The sequence below is a fragment of the Trachymyrmex cornetzi genome, unplaced genomic scaffold, assembly GCF_001594075.2.
Source record: "Trachymyrmex cornetzi isolate Tcor2-1 unplaced genomic scaffold, Tcor1.1 scaffold454, whole genome shotgun sequence".
NCBI classification, from domain to species: domain Eukaryota; kingdom Metazoa; phylum Arthropoda; class Insecta; order Hymenoptera; family Formicidae; genus Trachymyrmex; species Trachymyrmex cornetzi.
In genome coordinates this window covers 380,183-404,072 of record NW_017299334.1, presented here as the reverse complement: position 1 = coordinate 404,072, position 23,890 = coordinate 380,183, and the positions used below count along the sequence as shown (strand labels likewise).

Below are 23,890 nucleotides of genomic sequence, written 5' to 3'. Positions count from 1 at the left end.
TGACTCATTAATATAGAATTCTTTAAAAGAAAAATATTTGTAATTATCATGAAAAAGTCTATAATTAAATATCAATTGTGATACTAATAGTTTTAAATACACTCAGGACTAAAAGTTTGGAAACATTTTTTAATTGATTTATTTAACAATAAAATAATTCTTTATATTCAATATTATTAAACCTAAAGGATTATTGTTAAAAAGATATTTTTATAGATATTTAAGAAAGTAATCCTACAAATGTCAATTTTTTAATTTATAGTGTTTCCAAACTGTAGTGTGCATCAAACTTTTAATCCGTATCTGTCAAATAAAACATTTTTCTGATTAAACATATTTTAGTGCGTACGTGATGTATGTTAATTTGTTATTTTATTTAATAAAACTATGCAATTATAATTTTTTATATTATACATATATATATTATAATTACTTTCAAATGTACAAATATGTATGCTTCTCACTGATTGTATATACATATACAATTCTGTGTGTGTGTGTATATATATATATATATACCTTATTTTCACGTTAAATGCATCGCTGAATTTTATAAAATGTAAAATACGCAACATTTGAAAATTATTTCTAATTTCGATGTGTTTTTTGTATCAAATTAAAAACACATTTTACGTTAAAGTGGAAAGGTATGTAAATACATTTATCTAAAAATTTTTATTTCTTTTCTATACTTATTACATATGTAAAGAGACATTCGTTCGTTGGCCGACCAAATTCTTATTTAGAGAGAATAGTGTGGCCAAAATGATCGATATATAAAAAAGGTGATACTGTCAAAATGTCTGGCGAAGGATTCAGCGTTACCTATATCGGCCATTAAATCATCTTTGCTAATATTAATATTACGCATACTAATATTTAAGATTTCGGTAATCGGTAACGCGATATAAGCTACTCCTGTCAGCCCATGTTATTTTCATCGTTTGCGAGTTTCAAACGGAATGTCGGGAATCGGGTAATTATATCCTAAAGTTGGCCTGGGTGTTGTAGGCGGCAGTGTTGGAGGTGGTGCAGGCCTTCCGGTTGGTGGCGGTAAAGTTGGCGTGCTGGGTGTAATGCTGAAAATAGGTTCAGGTGGCGGCGGCGGCGTCACGGTTGGATATACTGGTCTTGGGCTTGACGGCGGAAGATACGGTGGCGGTCGAGTTGGAGTAAAAGTTGACGGAGTGGTCGACGAATAGACAGGGGTAGTCTGACTATACGTGCTACTCGAAAATGTCGTTCTTATAGATGGAGTATATCTTGTAGTGGTATCTTGTATTGGAGTATATCTGGTTGTAATTGGAGTGTAGGTTGTGTATCTGGTCGTGGGTGGAGTGTATCTGGAGGTGGGTGGAGTTCTGGTCGTGGGTGGAGTGTATCCAGTCGTCGGTGGAGTGTATCTGGTCGTGGGAATCGTGTGTACAGTTGGGATATATCTGGTGGATGGCTCAGAGTAAGGCGGAAGGTAAGTAGATGGCTGAGCAGTGACTCGCGTACTGATTCGAGGAGTAGGTCGAGTAATATATTGTGTAGTAATTCTTGGCGTAGGTCTTGTGGTAAAACGAGTAGATGTTTTCGTAGTATACCTTCCAAATTCAGTATCGAATGATCCAGCTTCATATTCTATAGGTCCTTGTGTTGTTGTCCTTGGTGGTACATAAGAAGGTCTAGTTGGAGGTGGAGGTAAATAAGAAGGTGCGGTTTTAAGTGGAGGTGGAGGAGGTGGTGGTGTTCTTGGGGGTGGTGTTCTTGGTGGAGGAGTTTGTGGGGGCGGTACATATGGCGGCGGCGTTCTCGGTGGAGGAGTTTGAGGAGGCGGAATATACGGTGGCGGTGTTCTTGGTGGAGGAGTTTGCGGAGGAGGTGTATATGGGGGCCTCGTGTATGGTGGCGGCGTTCTCGGTGGAGGAGTTTGTGGAGGCGCAGTATATGGAGGCCTTGTGTATGGTGGCGGCGTTCTCGGTGGAGGAGTTTGTGGAGGTGGTGTGTAAGGAGGCCTTGTATATGGTGGTGGAGTCTTCACAGGTGGTAAATATGGTGGTGGTGTTCGCGGTGGAGGAGTTTGTGGAGGCGGTGTATATGGGGGCCTTGTGTATGGTGGAGGCGTTCTCGGTGGAGGGGTTTGCGGAGGTGTGTATGGGGGCCTCGTGTATGGTGGCGGCGTTCTCGGTGGAGGAGTTTGTGGAGGTGGTGTATATGGGGGCCTTGTGTATGGTGGAGGCGTTCTCGGTGGAGGGGTTTGCGGAGGTGTGTATGGGGGCCTCGTGTATGGTGGCGGTGTTCTCGGTGGAGGAGTTTGTGGAGGTGGTGTGTATGGGGGCCTTGTGTATGGTGGTGGAGTCTTCACAGGTGGTAAATATGGTGGTGGTGTTCTGGGTGGAGGAGTTTGTGGAGGTGGTGTGTATGGGGGTCTTGTGTATGGTGGCTGCGTTCTCGGTGGAGGAGTTTGTGGAGGCGGTGTGTATGGGGGCCTTGTATATGGTGGAGGCGTTCTCGGTGGAGGGGTTTGTGGAGGCGGTGTGTATGGGGGCCTTGTGTATGGTGGAGGCGTTATCGGTGGAGGGGTTTGTGGGGGTGGTATATATGGTGGTGGCGTTCTTGGTGGAGGAGTTTGTGGAGGCGGTGTGTATGGGGGCCTTGTGTATGGTGGAGGCGTTCTCGGTGGAGGGGTTTGTGGGGGTGGTATATATGGTGGTGGCGTTCTTGGTGGAGGAGTTTGTGGAGGCGGTGTGTATGGGGGCCTTGTGTATGGTGGAGGCGTTCTCGGTGGAGGGGTTTGTGGGGGTGGTATATATGGTGGTGGCGTTCTTGGTGGAGGAGTTTGTGGAGGTGGTGTGTATGGAGGCCTTGTGTATGGTGGTGGAGTCTTCACAGGTGGTATATATGGTGGTAGTGTTCGCGGTGGAGAAGTTGGTGGCGGCACGGTTCTTGGTGGCGATGTTTTCGGCGGCAATGTAAATTCTGTACTTGGACTTGTATAAACGTATCCTCCGCTTGTTACTGGAGGTGTTCTTGGTGGTGGTGTTCTAGGCGGCGGCGGTGGTGTTCTTGGTGGCGGTGTTCTAGGCGGCGGTGGTGGTGTTCTAGGCGGTGTCGGGAATGGAGTTCTCGGGGTTGTATATGTATATCCCTGTGTTACCACATATGTTGATGTTCTTGGTGGTGGCGGTGGCGTTCTTGGTGGTGGCGGTGGCGGTGGCGGTGGCGTTCTTACCGTTGTCTGAACTCTTGGAGTTGTATAAGTATATGGTGGTAATGTCACCGTCGTTGGCCTAAATGTTATTATGCTTGTCCGTGACGTCACTCTGTCAACGTAATCATAGATATGTGTTTGATGAGAAATTATTAGTTATTATTACATAAATATAGCTTGATCACAAATAAAACTTTTTAAAGACAAATCTAATCAGATTGATAGTTAGAGGAAAGTCCCCGATATCATACCATCTTGTTTCTGGATATTTCTTAAAAATAAAACTTTAGGAACATAATATATATTACAAATAAGAAAGTGTTTTTAGATAATATAATAATTATTATAATATTGCGTCGAATTTGAAGTAATTAACTTTTTCATAATTTAAACAACAAGATAAAGGATGTATCTTTAGAAGATCTATGTTAGTAACGGTGACTTTTCTCTATATATGTATCAAAACTGATATTTATATGTATAAGTATTTTAGGATTTTCAGATTTTTTACTACTTACGGAGGGGGTAAAGTGAAAGGTTTAGATGGTGGCTCATAATTATAACCCTGGAACTGTGGGCTGTTTTCTATTGCACGTTTGCTTCTCTCACGGTTTGCATCTGTATGACACGTGGAGAGCACGGCCACCAGAATGGCCGCCCACAGCAGCTTCCACTGTAATACAACTTTTATTAAAATTTTACCGTAGACACAGTACAGATCAAGCATACCATTACGACCAAGCAATGGTTTACGGTAGCCCGTAAATGAGAAAGAGAGAACACAACTTAAATTTTTCTTTTTTTCTGTTAGAAGATAGTTCTCTATCTGTTAAAGAGAGAAAAAAGATTTGAGTTGTTTCTCTCTCACACGTACGACATATTCGATGTATCTACTATGTCTATGATAAAAATTAACTTGGTTATGTTTACATGTATATTTGATTAATGATAACTATCATTAGAAATATTTTTTGCTTTAATTGCTTCCTAGATAATTATCGCGCCAAAGATCGTTAATAAAAAAAGTAAATAAAAATCACTTTATTTACTCTTTCCCGTAGTAATTAGTCAAGCATTCACGTATGCAACCTTAATATATATTATAATGTGTCGAAGATCATCTCCGTGGGATAATCTCACGCTTCACCTACGGTGATCTTACATAACGCATCTCGGCCACAAGGCGCTATGTAATATGACGATGATGATCGTGAAAGGTTTGCGAGTATAGAATATGGTGTATCGTCTTCTCATTGATTAATGTTTGATGATGCAAACGGTGTCATTTGTTACAATTATGCGTGCTTCCTATTATGTATATATATATATATATATATATATGTATATGTATATGTAAATTTTTACTGCAAAGCACGTGCTTCATTTTAAACAATTAAGCATTAACTATTATAAACGCTTTTTAATGTAGATTTTATAATATATATTTATTGTATTGGATTTTATTGTTTGATATTTATAAAATTAAATATTTTTAGTATGCTGTTTTTATTTTTATATTTAATTTCTCGTTTCTTTTCTTATTTAATTTTTGTACTTGGTATATTTAGTATACAACATATTTTATATTTAAATTCTTTGTTATATTACAACAAAAATGTTTTTCTGTAACAATATGTTTATTTGTTTCTTTAATATGTATGGATAATCTGGCACTAGCAAGTCGAGATATGGTCTCATTAATGAGTTCAAAGGTGCAGCATGTTTCATTTCATCAGATTCAACTGGCACTTCTGACTGACGAATTAAATAGCCGTAACTGTTCGCGACGGCATCTGTGTTCGACGAACGATAATCCTGTCTTGAAGGAGCGCGTCCGGTGACCTTTAGCTTTATAATTTATATTGAAAGATAGCAGCGCGTGCGCCACGAGAAAAAGATAGCCTCTCCCTTGTATCTTGCTTAGTGTATACAAGTGCTGAAGTCGGTTTGTCAAAGAAACGATATAGATTATGAAATCGTGGCAAATGTCCTATCGTCCTAAAGTTCATAACGTAATAAGATTTAAAAAAAATAAAATTTACGATTTTATAATTAAAGTTTTTGATTCTCAACGTATAATTACAATCTAATTAAAGGTAACTTTAAATAACGCATAAATAAATAGAAGTTTGTGGAGAATTTATCAAAAGAATTTTGAGAATGTTGTTTTATTAGAATAATGCATATCTGAAAAGTTCTTAGCGAATTGAACGTTTTTAATTTTCTAATATTTCCATTAAAAAGATTCCAAATTAATATTCCGATTTTGTGGGCTCACAGAATCAGAAGCGAATGTATAGATATTAAAATAAGTAATAAGTATAGGGCTACGAGCCAAGTCAGGTTTTAATGCTGTGTTATTAAAAAATAAAAAAGTTTATTATCACAAAAGGTTCGACCCTAATTGGGTCATTCTTAATGTTAAATTTGATACAATTTAAAATCAATGACTCATTTGAAAGGCAATAACTTGACAAAACACATGATATGATTTAAACAGTAATTGTAATAATATATAAAATTCATCGTTGTGTATGTACAATATCGTTATGGATGGTTGTGAGTATTATTCAATGTATAAACGTGAAAACATAGATACTGCATTATTCGGATAAGAACGTGAAAATGTGGATATATTATTATAATCTGATCAGATTAGATATGTCTTTTCTAAAGAGATTATTTATTAGTAGTTCATTTGTCAGTTTAAGAGTGCAACTCTGAACCTTTGCAATTGCGTCTTTAAGATCACTTTATAGGATAGCCGTTGATGACCACTATGCATTGTAATGTATACATTTTCACGTTCTTACTCAAACAATGCAATATCTATGTTTTCACACACACAACACATTTATATATTGAATAATGCTCACAACCATTCATAACGATATTGTACACACACAACGATGAATTTTATAAATTATTATAGTTATTGTCTAAATCATATCATGTATTTCGTCAAGTTATTGTTATGTCTTTCAAATGAGTCGTTGATTTTAAATTATATTAAGTTTAACATTGAAAATGACCCAATTAAAGTCGAAACATTTGTGATAATAAACTTTTTTAATAACACAGCATTTAAGACCTAGCCCTATACTTATTATTAATTTTATAAATTATTTGAGCCTTTTTTCTTATATTATTTTTTAAAATAAATGTTTAAATACTGTATAACAATAAAAATAACAATACAAAATTTATGAAAGATTTATGATATGTAACACGTAGTTTGGACATCGACTTTCATATGTTTTACATAGTTCCTTTCTAATTGCTCTATAGTTATGGAATCGTAACGTTTATTAGAGTTAAACATGTAAGCAACATCGTGTATAATGTCACATTTACAACACAGTACATGTAATAAAATTATTATAAAAGAAGTGCAGAAACTATAACTAATGTGTAAATATTTTTAATAATTATTATTATTTGAAAAGAGCTACATGCATAATGATATACAATAAGACTCGCACAAAATATATAATCATCAAATATGTCCTACATAAACTGATAAAAATATAAAGCATTTAAATTTATAATAACTTATTTAAAAACAAAAATTGATAAAAAATCAAAGAAATAATGGTTACTTTAAATCAGAGCTCATTGTAAACAGTTTGGAGCAAAATATTGCAAGCTAAACTTTTGTAATTCAGAAGGAAGCTTGTTATAAAATATAATACATTGTTAAATTAAAGATTGATATTATAAGAAACAACATGGCTATCAGATTATTTCTACACCTCCCTGATAATATCTTTGTGGCATCATCTAAGTTAATCGATTATGTCTATTTTAACTCTTCAATATATCTGTTCCACCTTTGGCCTTTACCATATTTGCTTTAAACAGGTTCTTATCGTAACATGTCGTTGCAGGAACCCTTTTGTACTAACAACAGAGAATTCTTTCTTGCTTGTGGCGGCACAAAAATCACAAGAATTTTAACAACCATGTAGAATGAGTCAATGGCAACTTATGATCTCAAATAGATTTTTGTTGCTTATGCAAAACTATTATTTAAAGATTTCATGGTGTGTTGAACCAAGTTCATTTATAAACATAATTTTTTATTTAAACTAAGCAGGGTTGGTAAAGACTAATGTTTTTTTTTAAGAATAAAACATATTATGTTTCTTCTTGAATATGTTTTTAATGCTTCAAATATGCTTTGAACAGTACTATAAAAAAAAACATATTTAAAACATATTAAAAACATCAATTAAGTATGTTTTAAACTGTTTAAAACACGTTTAAAACATGTTTTTTACCAACCCTGAAACTAAGAGAGATCTATATTATATTTTATATCACATTTAAAATAATCTTATCAAATTAATTTGCAGTAAAATTTGAGTTTGTTAATTTTAAATATATAGTTTTAAATTAATTTTATTTATACCCTTGTTTAACATATTTAATTGTTTATTTGTTCTAAAATGGCTAATCATGAACTCGTGTCGTGACAAGAATACACACACACACACACACATCCCTCCTCAAGGCATTCATTAAACTGATCCAGAAGACTGATCCGAGTAGAACATCATTATTATGTAAATGAAAATTCCGTATAGGAAGTGTCCGTTTTATTGAAGCCGGTATAAGTTCAAGTCTCTCTGAAAATTACACAGTTATGTAAATGTAAAGGGACTCGCGAACAATATTCTTGCAAAGTGTCTTGCAACTGTCTGCGAAATATTATTTCGTGAAAAAGACAGAACCGTGATTTGCAAGGTATAGACCATCCCTTCCCTCTTTGCTCCCGCAGAATGCTAGAAGTTATCTTTGATGGAATTTATGACGGGATTTATTTGCAAAACATTTACCGGTGACATGAGTAATCATCTTATTCTTGCAACTGTAGGATGCTCAAAAGACTTTAAGAAAGAGGAGGAGGCTGCGCTTTCTCAAGAGTCTTGAGGGATCATTTAAATTTAAAACGCAACGCAATAACACGTAAAGAAGCTTTCGAAACTCCGTTGTGCAGGTACACGCGCGCATCATTTTTATCTCAAACGATTCTCTCGCTGCACGTGACAAGTAGGGCAATTATTAGAGCATAATAAGTGCGGACACCCGGTAGTATGCTTATCCTAATTTGTTCAGCGCTATGCGATAGGTGCGATCCGTGTAGATTAAGTAAACAATCGATCACTCTCACAAAGTATCTTTAGATATTTCATTTACATTTGGAGAAAGCGAGAGTCCGCGAGATGTCGGCCGATAAGCGACATGGACTTCGATGGCCTTTTTCTCATTGGGTCGATGTATGGATCGTGTAAAGTACAAAATGTATTACGCAACGCAATCGAGTGTTAAAATCTTTAATCACGCGACTGTCGCTAATGGACACACGGAAAATAGTCGATCAAATCGCGAGGTGTAATCGCCAAAGGTATAGAATTTCTTTTGTGCGGACCTTTCTGAGAAAATTGCACGGATAAATAAAAAGGCCCTCCAGAAAGTGTTGCACACGCCATTTGCAGAAGTAGATTTTATTATAATAATTAAAAACGACAAGCAATTAAAAACTTTCTATATAACCCCAGGGTATTAAAATTTCAGTTGATATAATAATTGCTTAATAAAAGATTTATATTAATTTCCGTAAATGTCGAAGGTGATTTAAAACACGAAAAATCTTTATGAGACTTTAATTAAATCCTATTCTAAGAATTTAACAAATTTATAACTTTCATGAACGTAGATTCTATTTCAGTAGTGTTTTCGAATATTTGTCGAATTTTATATGCAAATTATGTAGTAACCTATCCCGTTAAATAAATGTCAAGGATTTAACAGAAGCTGTTAATATCTAAAGAGGTTACATCGGAATATTGTCGAATTAATATTCTGAATGATGTTCGCGTAAGGAATGTATGCATGTGGGCAATAAAAAGTCCTGGTAATGTCTAACCAGTAGTCACATTACATATTTTGTAATAGCGGATTATCGAATCAATAGTGTTCATTAATATATAATTACATTATTGATGGAATATTGACTGTAAAAAACGGACAGTAAAGAAATTCAACAATAAGTTCACAAGTTAATAATCCTCATTTCTTGATTATATGACCATTTATAACAGCTGGTTCATGAAGCTGTATCATTAGTATTCGTCTATTACAGCATATATTACGAAAGCAGATAATGTAACAAATATATAGTATAGCGCGTGCTAAAAGGAATCCGGAAAAGTTAATGTAATATTTCATATAATCGTTTATGTAAAAATTAGACAAAATGTAAACATAATATGCATAAATAAATAAGTGTATATATATATATATATACATATATATATTAATGTAAAATAAATTAAAGTAATATGCTCGTGGCAATTGAATAATCAGCGTGCGCACCTCAAGCATATGAAAGAGGTGTAGATCAGAGACCTAACTATCAGAGATAAGAAGAAGAAGAAGAAGAAGAAGAAGAAGAAGAAGAAATTAAAGTAAAGTGGAATGTATATGCGTTACTACATATACATATAAAGTTGTATTCTTGTTTTTCTTAAAAATCATGTCTTTCTTTAATGTATTGTTATGTATTAACCCTTACCGTACTAATTTGAGTAACTAGTGACCGAGCGATTCCTGTTCGTGCAAGTTTCTTTGAGTCATTCGGTAATTATAAATTATACTACATTTTATTATTTTCCAAAATAAAGAGTTAATATTTATTTTAGAAAGTTGAAAGTATGTTGGTGAATTTTTAGAAATTTTTTGAATTATCTGAAGAGGTGAAAAAAACGAAGACATTCTAGTGATCCTTGATGGTATGGATGAGGCACCAAATTGTAGATGGTACGGTAAGGGTTAAATATATGAAGAATCTATTGCCCATAAGTAGCATTATTACTGATGTCTTATATTTTGAAGTGTTATTCTATTACTTTGTTTGTATAAAACATTTCTCGATCATATATTATATTTCAATAAAGTTATTGTGTATGTGCGTGTGTGTGCGCGCGCGTGTGTGTGTGTATCACAATACAACAGTTTCAGAACAACATGATATTCGGGAAGAATTCCATTTCGCAAGAGGGATCGATTCTCTACGTAACGCTCATCCTTGACAGAAAAAAAGCAGGTGCCATAATTCGCATACGACACTCAGACTGCGAATCGCGCCGTAGTTGGTGGACGTTAACCGTGGAGAAAGCAATTTGTCGGGTTTGGCTTAATACGGCAGACTCCTCTTAGCGAAACAGGCTTAATAAGTGTGCGTTCAATGGATGAGCGTATATAGCCGGGTCAACCTTATAAGGTGCAAATATAGTATCTTGCATAATTCGTGCGAACCGCCAGTAAGTTACGTCTTACTAGTACTAACAAAGCACGGTTAAAGCCTTCAGGACAGATGCTTTCCAATTATCTCACTCAACGATGATAAATGTTTGTATCGATTAGCGTAATCTCCACTTGATTGTGTCATATTTCTAAAAGTCACGACTTTAGATATTATGTTACGCATAATAACGAAATGACGAATAAAATAAGTAAAATTGAGAAAATATTATGAAATATGTAAATTTTATAAATTTTTTTTTATTTATACAGAGAGGACGTTTTGATAAAGTATCTAAAAATTTAGCTAGACAGATTTAAATAATAATTTTGTAAACATCAAAATAATTGTGTAGAACGATCAATCTGGTTGCTAGTCCAAACTTTTTGCAGTATGACTTATCATGCTTTAGAATCTTACGTAATTATTTTAATCCTTACCATACCATCTACAATTTGGTGCCTCATCCATACCATTAAGGGTCACTTCAAATCTCTTCGTTTTTTCACTTCTTCAAAATAATTTTAAAAATCTCTAAAAATTCATTAACGATACTTTCAACTTTCTAGAATAAATATTGACTCTTTATTTTGGAAAATAATAAAATGTAGTATAATTTATAATTATCGAAAGACTCAAAGAAACTTGCACGAACAGGAATTGCTCGGTCACTAGTTACCCATATTAGTACGGTAAGGGTTAATCATCCAGCAAAATTCTTTTCTATATGTAGCTAAATTTCTAGATATTTCAGCAAAATCATTTTTTGGTGTATAATTATCAGATTTAAGAAACACGTAAAGAGACTACATTACAAATACGATTCTTACCTATTTGACCTAATTTAGCTTCACAAATTTGTAAAAAATTTTATTAGCCTTTTTCTGCGACGCTTTCTTTTTAATTAGAGTAATGTATACTTCAGTAATTTGCTGTAGTAATTTACAATTCTCCAGATATTCCAAGTTACATATACTTATCATATATTAATATATTATACATACATCAATATATAGTAACAAATGAGCAAAGATAGATATTGCATCAACTGATATTTACGCGTCATTATTAATTATTTGTTCATTAATAACCAGTCAATATTAATTACTACGCAATCTATGAAAGTATGAAGCCTCCCATAATCGCCGGCGTCTTATTGCACCTGCAACTTGTAATTACTTTCTACATACGGCGAGGCGTCACGTCTCTGTCGTCGAAGAACAACGCGGCTCGGAAAGACTGACGAAGCTATTGTTAAACGCCGACAAAAGTCCCGGCTGTGTAGTACGTTGTTTTCACTGCTTAACATGACAGAGCCTTTTTTTCTAAGCCGGATCAGTACGTGCAAACGGAAAACTTGTGTCTTTGGTTTTCAACCCCATGATGTTTCCATATGCGTTTAACTGATCGCGTGTTACATAGTAAGAAACTTGCGGTAACTCATTCATTCGTCATGGACATATCATAAAAAGTACCACTTTCCTCCTCGTATTAGACGTAACGGTATGTAAGCACTGCTTCATGTTGCGGTGGCATTGTAGTAAAAACTTTGAATTTTTTTATATCTTACAATAAAAATATAAGTTGAAGACTTCTCAGTCAAAAATGATTAAATAAATCGACGTCAATTTTGCTGGTCCATCAACGTCGGTTTGACTAATATAATACAATTATACTGGTTGATACGGCTGTGAAAGCCTAAAAAATATTAGTATAAGAGAATATATAATGACGAGTTTATATCTCACGAATTTTTGTGGGTATAATTAAATAGAATCCAGTCTTGTATCGAATCTTCTCGCCGCTGCCAAAAGGCAGAAGTTCACGCCGATGATGATGAGCCGCATTATAATTGCATTACGCAAGCAGACCAACGATTGACCTCGCAAGATCGATTCTGTCCGGTTCGAGACGAGAAAAATAGGTGGGAGAAGAAAAAGGACAGTTGGGTATTTATCGTTATTACGAAAGGACGTGGGCTCATCTTGAAATTTATTGACCAATTTGGTCCCGCAGCGACCCGTTATTACATAATTAAAATACCACAATGAACGGCATCGCTGGTGTCAACCGGTTACTTGGCTGCAGTTCGGCTGATCGACGCGAATACGCGAGAGGCGAAGATATGGAAGATGAGGACGGTGCTCGATAAATGTAATAAACGTTGGCATGTCGTACGAACGCGAACGATGTGAATGTGAAATGGCGTCTCGTATCGCGAAAATCTTGATTTCGTGTTCGGATCTTGTTGACGAATGACTGTTTGATATTGATAGATAATGATCAGGCCTTGTAATGATGGATTCTGAGATGTTTCGCTTTCTATATCGCGTAACGCTGCTTTGCATTTCTTTCACAACAAAGGATCATAGATTGTATTTCGAGGATATTATATCAGGCATTGATAGCTCGAATTTAGAAGTTGAAGTTTTTAATAAAGAGAGAGAGAGAGAGAGAGAGAGAGAGAGAGAGAGAGAGAGAGAGTTGAGGGGCGATTAAAAGTTATGTCATCCACAGCATGAACTGTTATTGCATTATAATATGCTGTTAAATCAAAGGAGCAATGATAACCCAATTCCTTAAGTCAAATAACATTTTGTAATTTTTAATTTTTATGTGTCAAAATATAAATTAATCCATAAAGGGAGTTTCCCGGAGGAGCAGCTCAGCATCAGTGCACCCCTCGCCCTAATGAAGTGAACAGGAAGATTCACGAAACATTGGTATTAATAACGGACAAAAACGCGGCGATAACCTGCAAACCTTCTGGTATCTTTAATATAAGTTAATCCATTTCTGTAGTTAATTTCAAAGTAAACACTGTCCATATTAATATATCTGCTTAGTAACTAATAAACTATAAATTTAAGTCAAATCTAATCACAAATTTAATACCTCCAGGTTGCTGCGAGATCAAATAAATACGCGTTTTGCAAGCGTCCTCGGAAATCCGCTGACTGTGTATTAATCAGAAAATTCGAGCTTCATCATTCAATTATATATATATAATAACAGCTCTATAAGTTTCATTGATTAATTTCTTTGATAACCTTTGAAAATTGAAGCTCGAGTTTTCTGATTAATACACAGTCAGCGGATTTCCGAGGACCCTTGCAAAACGCGTATTTGAATGAATACACGCATTTATATATGTTAAACTAATAGCAAAATATTATAGAGGCGTGCATTTATTTTTAGGAGGTCGTCACCGAAATGGTCAAGTGACATCAAGAGTTCTCTCATTTTGGTGAACTATTGAAATAATGCCGACATTTCTAACATGTTAACATGTTACTTAATGTCGAGATACGATATGACGATGAGCCATAAATATGACTGCGTCGAATTAATTTCAAAATTATCATGATCCATCACGAGTTCCAAGGATTTAATTAATTCGTATTAGCGATGAGTTGTCAACTTGTTTACCGAACCGATTACTTTCACAATCTATGACCTACCTATTGATACTAATTTAAAGGTTACTTATAACACACTATCGATTATATATAATATTTAATGTTTCTGTTCACAAAGTAATTAATTTTTAAAAAAAGTGTTCAAAAATAGTTTTTACTTTACCACAGATGCAAAATCAATTTTATAACATAAGAAATGATTATAATTTTATAAGTACATCGAAAAAATAATTTTACTGAAATGTCTAAAAATTAGCTAGATACGAATCTGAAAATAATTTTGTTAAATCATCAAAATATTTATTCAAACATGTTGAACAATAATGTAAAAAATTTTGATACTTTATTTTGAGCTACATAATTATTTTAAGAGTCAGAAATTATGTTTAGATGTGTATCTACCTAAATCTTTAAATACTTCAGCAAAGCTATTCTTTCTATAAAAAAATATCTATGGCTGGTATTCATAGTCGGTTCTTATTTTAAGACTGTCTTAAGTAGTGTCTTAAGCGAGGGGGTAACCACTTAATGTAATCGTGGGACAGAATCTTCGAAATCATTATAAAATTTATATAAAATCTCTATGTATAATCCGATAATTATATATGCAATCACAAGAAATCATTGTATAATATTAAATAAAATCGTATATTTTACCAAATTACTTCATAGTAGTGAAAAAAATTATTTGTAATCAGATGAAATCATATAATCTCTGGGACAATATTTCAGCTAGTGAAATATTACCCCCTTAGTCTTAAGATGCTAATGCGGCTCTCTGATTGGTTCATGACATCTCAAGATTGAACTTAAGACGATCTTAAATATAAGAATCGACTATGAATACCGGCTTAAATCTTTATTATGTTCATCCTTTGTGCGTAACATATATTAACTCTAATAGTTCAACGATCGAACAAATCGTTTTGTCATGGCGATTAAAACGTGAAGACACCGAAGTAAAACGTGAAGATACCGAATCTTCGAACGTGACGAATCGTTAATAGGACCATTCATCATTCTGTCAATGGACGATAGTTTGGGGATTTAGAAGAAAAAAATCTTCTTGCGGTGAAAGATCTGTTTGCGTAACACATGCCGAGCACATGCTTCGGCAGTAATTACGACATTTTTGCGGATCGCTAACGATGCGCAGTCATTGACATTCAGCCGAGGCAACGGAATAAATCAGTGAAAGTTACGATTGCGTTACAAAATGAGTAATTAATATCATAATCGGTTAATCGTAGATTACAATTTGAATATATATTTGTATAAATAAACGACGTTATTGTTCTCCACAATTATTTAATTTATACATACAGTGGAACAGATTTAATTTTTTTTAATTACGTTATGCCAATCAGTACTTATAACATATTTTGTTATGGCAATTAAGCTATAGTTTTATTAATTTGTGTTTTAATATATTTCTTTTATTATATATCTATATTTAATTAATAATTTGAACAATTAAAAAATATTTATTTAATTAGAAAACATTGAAAATATTTACGTAGTCATTCTGATAATACATTAATCCGAAAATATCGTAATATTTCTTACAATGTGACGCAAAAATCTTTCACGCGAGACTCGCGTGGCTTTTCAGTTAATGATCGAATACATGTTTCTATTATCTTGTATATTAAATGCTGAGGAATATTGCAGATAAATGTAATGTTTTTGCATCGCATGCAGAATTGTGCCAATGACGTAAAATTTATCTTATTACGTACGTATCTATATTTCTCATTCATAATTTCTGTACAAATATCATATGTATTATGTACAAATACCATATGTATTATATATATGTACAAATACCATAAATATAATTTAAAAATTACTTTGTCACCAAATCAATTATACTGAATTTTATGATAATATCAAAATTTATTTACAATTAAACGACGACACTAATTAATTATACGTACGTATAGAGTTATGCAAGTTTTAATCTGCGCCGATCTTTAACCCTTGGTTGACTTGAGCAAGAATTTCAATTATCGCATCGCGCCGGTGTTAAACTATTGCACGACAATTTCGCTAATCCTGCTACTTGTTGATAGTTACTCGTTAACGTACAGGCTTTATTTAGTCAACAGATTATATCGCGAAGGCTGAAAATTAGCTACCGAGAGGTTTCGTAGGGTATTATGTTGTACACATATATTATAAGTAATAGAAATTTATCAATATTATATGTCCAAAGTTATAGAATTTGCATTGAGAAAAAAATGTTTGGCATTTGTGAGATTATAGTCGTATGGTAAAATAATTATGCGAGCGTTAGATATTCTATTTTACAATCATTCTTGCTGTAAATGTTAGTAATAATTATATTTATAATTCTATCAAAAAATATATAATGAAAAGAACTATTAATATAAATTATAATTAAAAGAGATTATAAATTATACGTAAATTATAATTGCAACAATTTGTTTCTTTCAATGTGAAATTATAATAATGGCGATTTTTTGAAAAATTAAATATTAAAACTACTCCGTAATAAAAATCCCAATTTAAAATGGATTTTAATTTAACTTTTATTTAATTATCGTGTTTCAAATACCATAGATAACGAGTGTAATGTTAGAACATTGCATTCTGAAGCAGAAACAAGAGATGAATGAAAAAAGTGAGAGTCGGCAAATGAAAGCGATTAAAACCGCCAAAGAACTACCGTCAATTCAAGTATCTTCCGTACTTTGTTCGGATTCACCTAATTTGCATAAGGCGTGCTAGGCCGTGAACCGGTGAGAGACTGGTGTAGATATCGTAACTGTGCCTTATTTGACGCTGAAGAAGAACGCGGTTGTATTACGCCATGAGATCCTCGAGATCTCTAATGGCACGCGAACCGAGCAGTTTGTTGGCGTGTGACTTTTTATGCGCAGAAACTGCGCGATTGACCTTTACCGGACGAAAACTTATTTCGTTACATGATCGTTCCCATTTTAATCCACATATTGGAAAAAAAGTCTGGTTGCATTAATTGAAATTCTGGTTAAAAAATGGACAATCAGAACTTTTTTATTGAATCTGTTACAATTCGCTAGTTAAAATAATTAGAATTCTCATTATAATATGCTCAGAATCTTTTGGTTCGTTCAGACCAGAAATTTTTCCCAGAGTGCATATTAGCAAGAATATTGTATATTTCTAATTCGATCGATGGAATTCGAAGAAATATAAACATTATATAAATTGCTGATAAATTATTTTTCAGTTATAATGAGAAAAATTTTTGGTTAAAAATGTATGAACCACAGAAGATTCTGATTATACCAGTTAAAATTCTGATGATCTCAACTAGAATTATATATAATAAATTTAACCAAAAAATTCTGATTTGTCTATTTTCAGCCAGAATTTCAATCAATGCAACCAAACATTTTTTCCAATACATCTAACTCAATTCAAGTAGTTGTAACTTTATATATCTTGTAAGAGAAAGGATTAAAATAATAACGTTTTTTATTTTAGAATGTTTTTAGTAATCATGAAGCATACCGAGGAGATAATAATCTAAAATGATTTCTGTGTTAATAAATGTGAACAAGTTGGCGGATTAGGTGAATGGTGTTCTTTAGAAATTTCATGTATTAAGATTGTTCCACGCAAAGAGAACGTAAGATTTGCATTTAATGGACTTCTAACTAAAGCTTATACTTTTAAAATATACTTGAGAAACGTTTCCACAATTCTTCTTTATTTATTATTTAATTTGTAATTTAATACAAAATATAAACAGTTTTAATTAATGCACTGAGTAAAATTTCTGGTTGAGAGAATGGACAAACTAGCATATTTTGATCGTATTAGCCGAAATTCTGCAGGTCATCATAATTGAACATCCGGTTATCTCGATTGAAATTCTAATGGATTTAAATAGAAAACTGATTTATCTATTTTCCACCAGAATTCTACGACTTAAGATTCTCTTTTCAGTATGTGTATATGTGTATAGTCGAACTTTCAAATTATACAAGAGATACTAACAATATTTAATTAACGCTAAAATTTAAGCAGTTTCGAAATTTAACTTTACCGCTTTCTTTTTTAATTTAATAACAAAACTTCTGAATTCTCAAAAAAATATTACAATCTATTTTATTAAACAAAACTTTTAGTTTGCCTACTGCATTCTTCTTTAGATTCCTCTATCACTTGCGTGATAATTTCATTACATCTGTTTTGATAAAAAAAAATAAATTTTTATTGGAGGAATTTGAAAAAATGAAGAAAATTGTAAAAAAATATGTCGGACAAAACGAATTTCAAGTTAAGGAACAATAACTCTTGACATTTGCAACCTGCCGCAACAGCTGTTTCACTATATTCCCGCGAGAAGACTGGGTTTATGTGTAAATACCAAACGACAGGCTCATCAACGAAAACATTCTTTTACAGAAAGGAAAGTGCACATGACGAATGTAACGCTCGTAAGAGTCGAAAATCGAAGTCGCCAAGACAACCGGGTGTTCTCGCCATTGTCACGAGAGTGCATGCGGAATAAATTATCATCGTTGCATCTTTGCTGTCGCTGAGCTCGATACTTTCTACGGCGAATTTTTTACGTTATCGCAGCACGACAAAAAAGGAACTTAACTGTGGAACTGAAATATAACAAAATATCTCACAAAAAGACATATATAACAATACTCGACAATATTTTTAAAAATTCTTCATTTTTTTCTGTGAAAATCAAAAGAGTTTAATATTAAAAGCTAACAACACTCAAAATAACACTTTCAATTAAATCTTATAAAGCAAAAAATAATAGAATTGTACATTACATCAAGGGAAATATTTAGTTTAAAATTTAGTTTAAAATTTAATTAACATAAAAAATATTATATATCGAATAGTTAATAAATAGAATTTAAAATTTAGGAATTTTATACAAAAAGTAAAAGATTTTGCTCAAGCGAAAATTTAAAATGTTATTACACATAAGTTTTCTCATTAAACTTATATATATATTTATAATTGATAGTTTCAATTTTTTTTAACAAATTTTGATCTCTTATAACTTTTTTAAATATTTAAATATGGCAACAAGATTATCACTTTTATTTTTGCGTTTTCATCTGTCACGAGATGCAACATTACCGCGATGTTCTGCACGAGAACGTAAGAATTTTTAAAAACTTCAAGATAACATGACCATTAGATTGAAAGATGAACGGTGAAGGGTACCGCGTAAAGTTCAATTTTTCAATCTCTATTCTCAAATAGCAGCTATAACCTTCCACTAGATTTCTTCACTATATCTCACTTCTCCGGAACACTCGCCGATGAAAAACGGACCCACAACCCCTTCGCGCGTCGAGTACACCGCCCCTTCCCGTTTGTGCCTATTTTCTCTCACATCACTTTTGCGTCCACGATTTGTGATACACTGTTACTTACCATGGCTAGATCGCTGCGCTGATCACCGATGAAGATGACCAAAACAAAACGGACACTTCAAAACGGACACATACCTCACTCGGGAGAGCGCGAGCGTCCCGGGAGGTGACTTCTTCATTTGCGAACGACCAAGAGCATTTATAGGATTTACCTGATTGGCTGGTGGGGAGGACAGAACGTTCGGTCCATGATGATTATTGCCAAGCATGAGATGTCCGCGGGAGGATGCTGTAATTCTTCTACTTCCACGCACATACACAGGTGGGGGTTGGACTGGAAAGGTAGAGGGAGAGAAAGAGCCGAAGAAAGACGGAAAAGGATAGAGGGGAAGAAAAACAGAGAGAGAGAGAGAGAGAGAGAGAGAGAGAGAGAGAGAGAAAGTGAGAGTGAGCATCCCATGAAAAGGACGGAGCCATCCGCGATATTCCAAAGGTCTGACAGAACGATGGATGCTGAATGGCAATAGCCGAAGGACTCCGTATTCGTCCCTGATCCAAGAGCGTGTCGGCGAATGTCCGGAGATGTTTTCGAGAGACTCAAAAATGTGTGTGTGATCAAAAAAAGGAATGCCGATATCACGTTTGAGTCGCCGACTGGTGCATATGCATTTCTCATAGGCATTAAAAAAAATGCGAATTGGTGGCAGCAAGTGATGGCAATGTTTACTGCCAAAACGAGCTCCGCAATGTCCTTATTCTGATAGAAGACGCAAAACAGTCGTATATATGCAAGTTTGATGTTAATAACACTGAACAATAAATTTTGATAACATTTTGTTTGTCAAGAAGTAGATGTTCTTTGTAAGGGTTTTCACCCTAAAAAAGGATATGCTTTTCAAAAATTCAATCATATTCTTTAAAATTTTTAAAAACTCTGCTTTGAATTATTTACGCAAGTTGTACATATGTAATACATAACTATAATTTGAATATTTTTGCAATATATGAAAATAATTATGATATTATATAAAGCCTTTTTATGTGCAATTTTAAGTGATATATTAAAATAATAAAATTTATTGACAAAAAAATTAAAATTTATAATCAATGTAATTAATTTTACAATATATGACCATTTTACAATAGTAATAATAATCACAAATGTAATAGTGTGACACAATATTACATTTAAGTAATCTTCTTACATACCTTGATTGAAGGATTCACTAAAATTTGTTGCCTAGAACGTTACTAATACAAATCGCTATTATTAAATAAGTAAAAATAATGAATCAAAATAAATAAAGTTGTACTTGATCGGACGTCATTGAACTACATAATCGGTTACAACATTTTCATCTCTCCTTTCTCTGCAGAAAGACAAGGACGCTGAAACTTCCGCACCGTGATCCGTCAAAATACAGTTAACGTGCACGTATCTTCTAAATGTCAACCAAGTCTCGTTATGTATATCTGCTTCGCTATGTAATATTAAACGGTGGAAGGGTCATATGGACACTTCAATAATTACATGCCACAGCTAGCGACGATCAACTTCACGGTTCCATTATGCAACATACTTTTTTGCGCGTTTTTGAGGTGTAAGAGTGTAATTCAAAGTGGCGATAAATACCGCCACGACAGTAAGTGATTGGATGGTCTGGGAAGATTGTAACATACTTTGCTATCGTAAATGTCTACCGTGTGTATGTCTGTCAAAGGCCGATCTCTATTGATTCTGATTAATATAACGTAATGTAGGAGCCGGTGCATATATCCGATCGAATTTAATTGCCGTCGTAAAGCGAGGGTGATGAGAGTTTACATTTCACTAGGCCGTATTTACAGTTTGTGGATTTTGATATTATTGACATTTTAGTATTGCGCAAGAGTATTATAGACTGCGCGTGATGTAAGACTAATCAATTTACGACCGTCGACGAAAGCTGTCGGTAAAATTTTGATATTCATCTGCTAATTTCTCTCATCGTATAGGCATTTCTTACCGTAAAATCACATTAAAACTGTAACTTTTAACTGCTTTTAGTTATGGCCTAAAAATCATTTGATATTAGACAGTTTTATTAATTTGCAATTTTATAGAATTTAACTTGTCGCTAGTTAGTGACATCAATTCTTTTATACGATTGATACATCACTTAAGTTATGTGCTATTTGGAGGGTTTTAATATTGTCTTAAAAATCAGGTAATGTAAATACGATAATCTGAGTTTTTTGTTTGGTGTTCTATATACGCTTATTTAATTTTGTGTTTTGAATTGAGCGAGAGAGGCATCCTCTGGCCATCTCTTTTCTCTGATATCACTCTCTTGGATTTCTTCTTCTGATATATCAAGGTTTTAATTTTCTCCATTAAGATGTCAAACGTAAATGCCTTATGCAACCGAATGGTGACCGCCATGGGCACCATAAACTAACGATATGTTACATTGTACTTATTGTTAGTGCGAAATACCGGCTCGACATCTTTTGTATCACATAAGATACCCATGTAAAATTTTAGTAAAAAACTTTTTTAATTGTCTTTACAATAAAAAAATTAAAAATATGTACATATGTTTATTTTTTTACTTTTTATCATCTTAAATTTAAAATACCGAAAGTTCATATTACTCCTCTCCTTTCTCAAATATTTTTATTTTTATTTTATATATATTTTTCAATTTCTGTAATAAAATAACTGCACAAATAAGAAATATGTTACTTAATGTGTGTAGTTTCCTAATATTTTGTAATAAAATTTTGCAAATGTTAAAACTTTCATATAATTTAATTCATTTATATTCATTAACATAATTTTTTCAACTTTATATTATTAACATAATTTTATTTGATTTCATGTGATAAATCACGGGTGGCGTGCACCTGAATGCAAGATGCACGTTTCACACGACGCCTTTTCATTTATGCGGGGAAAAAGTGGCGAAAAAAGCCAACAGACTTTTCATTGCGCAAGGAAGAGGCGCATTAATGTTTCTTCTTGAGTCATGTAAACTCGTCATCGGGCTAGAGATGCTTAGATACAATGATGCTCGAACGATCATCAGCGGGTCATCGCAAACATTACGCGAGCTTGCATTTACGCGTGGAGATGCACCGGCTACCGTGAGGTCCAATAAAAGTTTAGTGCCAGTGGCGCAAGTACTTAGAATAAGTGCCTGAGTTATTTGCTAACGGGAATAGTACTCGTGTAGAGAAATCTTCAATCTGTACGCTCTTTGCGTTTGTTTCAAGGTGATAGTCACCTGCGATATCAGAAAATTATAAATCACATTCGGTCGTTAAACTATTCATTTTTGCAAAGAATAATTAGTTCCAAATATAATAAATAGTTTTTTTTAGATTATACTAAGACTCTTTTATATATATTATATATTGTACATATATATATATATGTATCATGTAGATTTATTATATATGAATGGACTATTTCGAATGCGTCCCAAATGGTCTACTCAAATTTTTGTGTATATTATATATATAGATTAATTATTTCTGATCACTTACGATTAATAATAATTATGTACTATATCTATTGTATATAGCGGCGAATATATTGTATAATTGACAAAAAAGTCTTCCAAGTTGTTTAATTTTCGCAAAATGTTATATTCCTAATTACGTAGAAATGCAATTATCTTGGCGATGGAGATGGTATGTCTCTCAACTCTGTTAGTTCGTTTTTTCTTTAACTTATAACGATTTGCAACGTCGGCAAATCATTACGTTAATAAAAAGCAGATAAACATCCGGTGTGTCACGCCACCAGATTTATCATCAGGATAGTCTTCGTAAAAAAGCTTGTTTTCTCAAATTCTGCGTTAAATAAAACATGCTTATAGAGCAAATTATAAGCATAATTAGGAAGCAACATATTATAAAAGTAATTGATTAATTCTTGTAAATTTTCTTATTTTTACTATCACACTCTATAAATCTTTGGTTACAACAAATACATCATATACTTATTTTTGCTCGTTCGCAACATCGTTTTTATTGAAACTTCATTACTAATCAAAAGATTAATTTTATTGCATTCGAAATATAAATCACATTAGATACAAATGAGCGGTTATAAAACTTAATAAATTTTTAATGTAGATTGGCTAAATATGATCGCGAATAAAAAAGATTGCATCCTCCATTCGGCGGCGCGGCGTGAGAAATTTCTCCGATCGCGAGTTAACTGGCCATGCGCGATGATTTCAGAGGCGTGGGTGCTGATAGTCGTGGGAAAAAGGTTTCCATCTATAAATTTTCCCGAATCAAAACTGCGAATCGAAATTTGTTAAAATAATTATAATTAAATATATAAAATAAAAATAAAAAAAAAAATATTTACGTCTAAATTTTTCAAACCGTGCATTTTTCTTCTTAATTCTTACTATATTCGACGTTTTAGTATGTAATCACACAAAGGTTAAAATTATGTCAGTGTAATCTTACATTGCCGCTGCTAGTCATCTGAGGCTAATTCTCGTCAGGGCTAATTGAAACGTTTTTCCTGATCAATGCTCTTACATCCGCACTTTTACATGCTTCTCTGTTTAACAGCGTACGATAGATAATTCCGGGGATATTGTAATTA

At 33.4% G+C, this 23,890-nt stretch overlaps 1 protein-coding gene across 3 annotated transcripts; it reads right to left on the bottom strand.

The window, feature by feature from the left end:
• Positions 1-702: 702 nt before the first annotated feature.
• On the bottom strand, positions 703-19,442 carry LOC108764842 (proline-rich extensin-like protein EPR1). Of its 3 annotated transcripts, none has more exons than XM_018513239.1 (6): positions 19,343-19,442; positions 3,715-3,869; positions 3,210-3,308; positions 2,858-3,179; positions 2,333-2,767; positions 703-2,113 (listed from the first exon to the last, which is right to left on the bottom strand). In XM_018513239.1, the coding sequence occupies exons 1-6, from the start codon at positions 19,343-19,345 to the stop codon at positions 938-940; spliced, it is 2,190 nt and encodes a 729-aa protein (XP_018368741.1). In that variant the 5' UTR covers positions 19,346-19,442; the 3' UTR covers positions 703-937. The 3 variants fall into 3 exon arrangements, with proteins under 3 accessions (XP_018368741.1, XP_018368742.1, XP_018368740.1); XM_018513240.1 differs by having other exon boundaries at positions 2,333-2,497; XM_018513238.1 differs by having other exon boundaries at positions 2,333-2,814; positions 2,860-3,171; positions 3,211-3,308.
• Between the last annotated feature and the right edge of the window lie 4,448 nt (positions 19,443-23,890).